A 6,689-nucleotide genomic window follows, 5' to 3' on the forward strand; every position below is an offset into this window, starting at 1 on the left:
TCCCTCATTAGCAATCACTCCACCGGCCTCGCTCCGTTCCCACGGCTCTCGGCCCCGCCCCCACTCGTCACAATCCACATTACCATTATTGCCTTTCAAACATGAATAGCAAATCTCTGTGTGGGTGAAAAGCGCATTTTTATATCCCATGATTCATTTGGTCTTACCGCCACAGCCTCCAGGATCTGTTTGATAACGTGAGCTGCATCTCTCTCGCTGTAGTAGCCCCTCTCCACAATCCTGAAACAACACACGACAAATTCAGCATAAAAAACATCACAGCACGTATATAGACTATGTTTTCAGACATGAACAGCTGATGTTTAGGCGTCTGTGTGTGTGGATCTGGCAGCATGTAGTGCTCTGATTAGCAGTGTGTGGATGTGTGTAGGCAAACACATCCTGCTCCTGCTCTGCACCAAACCCACTTAAACCAATTATCGGGAACTTGTTTTATTCAATTACGTCTCACTGCTGGGTAGAAGAACACACAGAAAGCCCACTGAGCTGCAAGACCTTGACCCGGGAGGTGTTGACGAAAAAGAATAAATGAGATTCCTGTGCTTTGGACCACCGCACGATCTAAGGAGAAACATTTGGCCCTCATCGTATCATTGCATGGTGGCAGATCATCTCTTGATAGTCTTCAAGCAGTAAATCGCATTGCTTAATGATGCCATCATTTACTGACCCTCATGTTGTTCCAAATCTGGATTTTCTTTCTTCTGTGCAGTGCTGTTATGGTTAACTGAAACTAAAACAATTAAAAATAATTTCGGTAACACTTTACTTAAAGCCTTTATGTATAATGCATTATAAACGGTTATTAAAGGGTATAATGCATTTTAATTATAATGTATAATGTTATAAATATAATGTATTAACTGTGGTTACAATTATTAATGAGATTGTACAGTGCATTATAAGGTGCAGTACAAGGTATAATTAATGCATTAAAACAAATTTTATAATGAATTATACATAAAGACTTAGTGTTACCATATTTTTTTTTGGCAGTTGAAATAAAGCAATTTTTAATCATTTTATTTTATTAAATATTTATCTTATTTCAACTTTATTTTTAATTCCAAAAAAATGAAACATTAGATGGAAAACAAAAAGGGAAACTTAAACAATACATTAATAAATAATATGGAAATAAATATGTTGGAGTACTAAAATTACTTGGCTGACATAAAAATAGAGCTTAAAAAGCGAAATTAAAACGCAAACTGAAAAATATAAATATTAAACATTAGAAATATTAACAAATTAATAATAAATAATAAAATATACTTGAAAAATTAATAATGCTAAAACAAAAATCTAAAATGCTAAATCAAAAATCTAAAAATAAAATATACTTGTAAATTAATAATGCTAAAAAAAAATTCTTCTTCTGTACAGTGAAAGTTGTTTTTTCAGTGGTTTTGGACCCCATTGACTTTCATTGTTTGGACAAACAAAACATTCTTTAAAATATCTTCTTTCTGCAAAAGAAAGAAAGACATACAGTTTTGGAGCAATATGAGGGTGAGTGTATTATGACAGAATTCTAATTTTTTGGAGTGAACTATTTTAAGGCGTTGATGAATGTCAGAAATCCTGTTTCACATTTGAATTGCCTTTCATTTATGGAGCACATCATACCTGTCAAAGAGCTCTCCACCTGTGACCAGCTCTAGGATGAGAAAGATCTCCGTCTCGGTTTCAAAAATTTCCTTCAAACGAATCTGAAAGAAAACAAAGTGAGAACAGACACGTCAGAACGAGCTCATCCATATTCTCACAGAATACAACGAATGTGAAACATTTCATAACAATGTGAACAATGTGATGTTGCCGAGAACATAAACATCTTACAATATTTGGATGAGAGAGACGCAGCAAGACTCCGATCTCTGTCCTCACAATTTTCTTATCAATCTGAGTTGATGACACAATGAACATAACCTCAAACAGTCATTCTGGGATATCAGGAAAAATGAAAATATCTTTATAATCGCAACTCAACTTACGGTTTTCTTCAAGACCTTCACAGCATAAGGTTTCTCAGTTTGCTTCTCTTCACAGCGAAACACAACAGATGTGGCACCCCTGGTAGTTAACACAAAGCAATCTGTATAGTAATTAAATAAAGATCTTAAATTCGATAACTGTGCATTATACACAAACACACTGCACAAAGCGACAGATTGGAAGATGCTAATAAAACCAAGACGTTTGAAGAAAGAAAAGTGTTCGCATTTCACAACTTTGACCTCCACCGCTCAACTAATCATGGAGGTTCTTACCTACATTCTTCCTCCCCCATCAGCACTATTATGTCCACGACAACTGAGTCAAAACAATCAGTGTCCTTGAGAACAGAAAATCTTCAAGAAGGGAATGCACATTTACAGGGTGTCTGTGGGTTTTATAAACATTTAATTCGGCCTGGACCAAATTAAGAATCTAAAATCGGAGCAGAGAGTCTTAAATTCATAAAGTCATGACATTGAATTTTGCATGCACTGCAAAAAAAAAAAAAAAAAATTCTAAGTGAGTTTATGATTAAAACAAGAACAAATGAAGAGTTCATTTGCAAAGACAGATAACTCAGTTTTGAACAATTTTCAAAAAACATGTTTTTTCCATTGTGCATTCCAATTAATTTCAATCAAACTGCAGTTGGGTTATTTTGATTAGGTTAAAAAATAACTAAAAAATACAGCTAACTAACACAATAAAAAAAAAAAAAAGTTATCTGTTTTTGCAAATAAACTCTTCAAATATCTGTCAAAGGGGTGTGAAAACTTTCCCTCCCTTTAAATTAGGATCATTTTCTGAGCCCATTAGAAGATGTTTGTTCTGGATTTAATCAAAAACTTATTTGTAAGCATAGTTCAGCCAGAAATTAGCATTCTGTCATCATTTACTCACGTTGTTCCAAACCTGTATGAGTTTATTTCATGCGTGGAACATAAAATAAGATATTTTGAAAAATGTGGGTAATCAACCAGTTGCTGGTAGCCAAAAGGGAGAAAATACTATAGAAGTCAGTGGCTACCAGCAACTGTTTGGTTACCCAAATTCTTCTTTTTTGTTGTCAACAGAAGGAAAAATTCATACAAGTTTGGAACAACATGAGGGTGAGTAAATGATGGCAGAATTTTCATTTTTGGGTGAACAATCCCTTTTTTGGTGAACTCTAAGAAGATTTAAGAATCTTTAGAAATTTGCACTGCAAAATGACAAAAACACTCAGAAAGAGCATCACCTTTAGTGCAGTGTGATCAGAAGGTACAGAAAAATATATTTCTGTATTCTAGTGGTTGGGAGCAGAGTTATTCAAACCTTTTTTCTTGTAAAATGGTTTAAAAAATGGAGATCAATTGAACATTACATTTTCAAAATGTTGACACATTGGTAATATATTTACATTTAGAGACTATATAGACATTATGTGTTCAATTTTTACATTTTCTTTACTTGGTCTTAAAAAGGTCTTTATAGCTCTTACATTTACCTTCATAAGGCCTGCAGAAGGTAATTAAACTGTAAGTCCTAACTTACAGCTATTAAAACCAAAAAGACTGAATTTTTTTTCACTGGTGCATTATGTTATACACTATATATAGTATTTGTGTGTCTTCACGTTGTCTCTCAGATCTTGTCTTTGCTTTTCATGGTCAGTGAATGATTCAATCAGATGAGCACTCAAAGAGCAGGCCATAATTTCTCCATCTGCTGCTGCTTTATCATCCAACACTTCAACACATAAGTGTCTGACAAACAGTCCTCAGCATATTCAGCGATAGACATCAAAGTACTTGCAGTCATACAATGCAACTAGATACATTAAAGGGGTCATATGTTGGGGTCATATATATTTCAAGTTTTCCTTTCTCTTTGGAGTGTTACAAGCTGATTGTGCATAGATAAGATCCCTAAAGTAAAAACTTTTATTTTGGATGCGATTAATCACGATTAATTGTTTGACGGGCACTAATATATATATATATATATATTAACCATTGTTCTTTATTCAGATTTTTTAAAATTATTTTATTCCTGCCACAACAACAATGATAACAAGTTCTACTTAAACAAAAGAAACATAATATATCCATTATGAATATTTTAGTAATAATAAATTTTTGGCTTATGATGCTCACATATCTCACAAACATTGAAGAAGAACTAAGTACAAAAGGGTTAATATTCATAAAAAAATATATTGGTCAAACCGATTATAGGTAAACCTCTAACAATGATGGGCTACAATTATGTTTTTATTTTTTGCAGTCTGAAGATTATTTGTGCCAAAAACCACAAATACAATTAGACATTTAAATATTGGTTTTACATATCAGTTAACAGATACTTATATGAACCAGTATTGTCATAAAAACAATATAGGTCGGCATGTAATTAAAAATAAAATCATAGGTATAGTGTGCATGTAAGTATTTACATAATATCTTTAAAACGAATGTAAAGTGGATGCAGTAATGCACTTACCTGCCTAATTCTGGGCCCATATTATAGAAATCCTCCACTGTCGCATCTCGGCGCGAGCCATCGACCCAGTATTCCACCGAGCACGCGCCGGACCGAGAGGTGGGCATGATGGACCCTCCGAAGACTGTTCTGCTCTTATAATGAATACAAGTAATCCCTTAGACCAGGGAAGCCCAGAAAACGCGATCGCTTTCACATCTGGGTGTCAGCTTGACCTGTGATATGGTTGCAAGTTTATGTTTATGATTCGGTTCCAAGTGATCAATGATTTAAAATGACCAGGTTTCCATTTCCGTCTGAGTGCGCATATTAAAAGTCAGTCCAGACACTGGATCATCACTGCGGGCTGGAGTTGATGTCCAAATTCAGTGTATTTTCAATTGATCTACCGATATCCTACGCTAACGCGAAGATATTTCTTTAATATTATGTTTTTTGCTCGGTTTGCTTGGAATAATCTCGATCAAAACAATAAAAAAGGCTGTTTTCAAAGTGGGTCTTCAGCTTCCAAAGGGCGTCATAGATCCCATCCCAAACCTCCCGCGACACACAACATTCAAGAAAACATCATAATCCTGCGATTCCCGATGTCACAAGCGACAGGACGATGAACGATTCTTTGCTTTGGTCCTCGCCAGAATTAAAAACAACAGATCAGCGTCTTATTTCTCAGATGCTTCTCTAAACGCTGTATATTGTGAATTAGCAGGGTGAAGATGGAGTAAATGTCGTTTGAAATGTAAATATCACACTGCTGTTTGTGCTGGTAAGGGGTGGAGAAAGGAGGGGGTCTGTCACACGCAAACCACACACACACACACACACACACATACACACACGCCCTCTCAGCCTCTCTCCCAATCCCTGGCTTTCACTGCGGACTGCAATTGGGAAGCGCAATATTCAATCAAAATAACGAATGTGATTCTGCTATCACTAGGGTTGGGAACTGATAATCGGTTCTTATTCAGAAATACTGCTTGTCGAACGTGCAATTTACCATCTACTCTTACCGGTGTCGACTGACGAACAATTGACTCTAATGAACCGGTTCTTTAAAATGAATTAGCGTGATTAGTGAAGTCAGATTTTTATAAAGAATAACTCTTATGATTCGGTTCTTTTTGGTAAATCAAAACACTCATCTTAATAAGAGCCGATTCTTTTCAGTAAGTACGAAGATACAGTGCAGTCTTATGTCTTATGAGACGATTCTTTAAAATAAATCGAAAACACCAATCGAACCAATCTGAGCATTTACTAGATTAATTTAATTTACGTTGTTAAGGTTTTGTTGTAAGTGGTATTTTATAATAAAAAATGTAATAACTGAATTTATTCCAAAAATTCCTCCTTAAGGAATCCCCCACTAATTTCTTAAAACTCTTGCCCCTACATGTATCACTTTTGAATCATCTCAAATATCACAGTTTCCCGTTATCAAATAAAAGCCAATTTGCTCGCAGTGACTTGTGCGTGGTTCATTTCAGCACCGCGGACAGCTCCATTTTTCAGTTTCGTCCTGGCTGTGTGACGGCTTGCTAGTGTAATAAACCAAATCGGTGGAACGAATTATTGAATTTAATGCAGATGAAAACGAGGCTGTGAGGTATAGACAATGGCACGCACTGTATAAAGGTCCCATATCACGTCATTTTTATCTTACAACTTTTACAACTGTTTTAACCCCTTCAGACCTGAATTTTTTTCACTGAACAAATTTTTTTTATCCACTTGATATTTGCTCTTCTCCAATATAGAAATAAGTCTAAAAAACAAGATTAGTGCCAACTAAATTTTTTATTAGATTTTTTTCATGTCCACTATAATGGACACTCGGACTGAAGAAAAATAAAAATCCCCATATTTTAACCATACATAATATGGTAGAGCTTGTGCACTATAGTTGAACTACTGTTTACGATTTTGAAAAGAACACATACTAAAAGAATGAACAATGCAGTAAGAATGTGGAAAAAAAGGTAAGATGATATGAATTCTCAAAAAAAACAGTTTGATCCTTTTTGTTGGTTGAGTGTATGTGAATGGGTTTATGTGTACTTGCTGATTGTTTCAATGAATATATGATTGTGTGCATTATAGCATCAAGGCATCAGTGTGTGTGTGGAGGGGTGTGAGTGGGTGTGTTGCTGTGTATTCCCTGATCTCACATCCACTATGGCTAT

The 6,689-nt window shown here is 35.1% G+C and overlaps 1 protein-coding gene across 1 annotated transcript in view; it reads right to left on the reverse strand.

Annotated features, from left to right (window-relative positions):
• Window positions 1–5,276, reverse strand: part of LOC107753807 (calcium/calmodulin-dependent protein kinase type IV-like) — an 18,268-nt gene extending 12,992 nt beyond the window's left edge. Inside the window, exons 1-5 of the mRNA XM_016570054.1 lie at window positions 4,504–5,276; window positions 2,019–2,097; window positions 1,864–1,926; window positions 1,651–1,733; window positions 168–240 (exon numbers count right to left, since the gene is read on the reverse strand). Of these exons, the coding sequence (XP_016425540.1) occupies window positions 168–240; window positions 1,651–1,733; window positions 1,864–1,926; window positions 2,019–2,097; window positions 4,504–4,610 (405 nt within the window). The 5' untranslated portion in view covers window positions 4,611–5,276. The remainder of the gene's footprint in view (window positions 1–167; window positions 241–1,650; window positions 1,734–1,863; window positions 1,927–2,018; window positions 2,098–4,503) is intronic.
• Between the last annotated feature and the right edge of the window lie 1,413 nt (window positions 5,277–6,689).

Source organism: Sinocyclocheilus rhinocerous, unplaced genomic scaffold, assembly GCF_001515625.1.
Source record: "Sinocyclocheilus rhinocerous isolate Xijiao unplaced genomic scaffold, SAMN03320098_v1.1 scaffold711, whole genome shotgun sequence".
Classification (NCBI taxonomy): Eukaryota; Metazoa; Chordata; class Actinopteri; order Cypriniformes; family Cyprinidae; genus Sinocyclocheilus; species Sinocyclocheilus rhinocerous.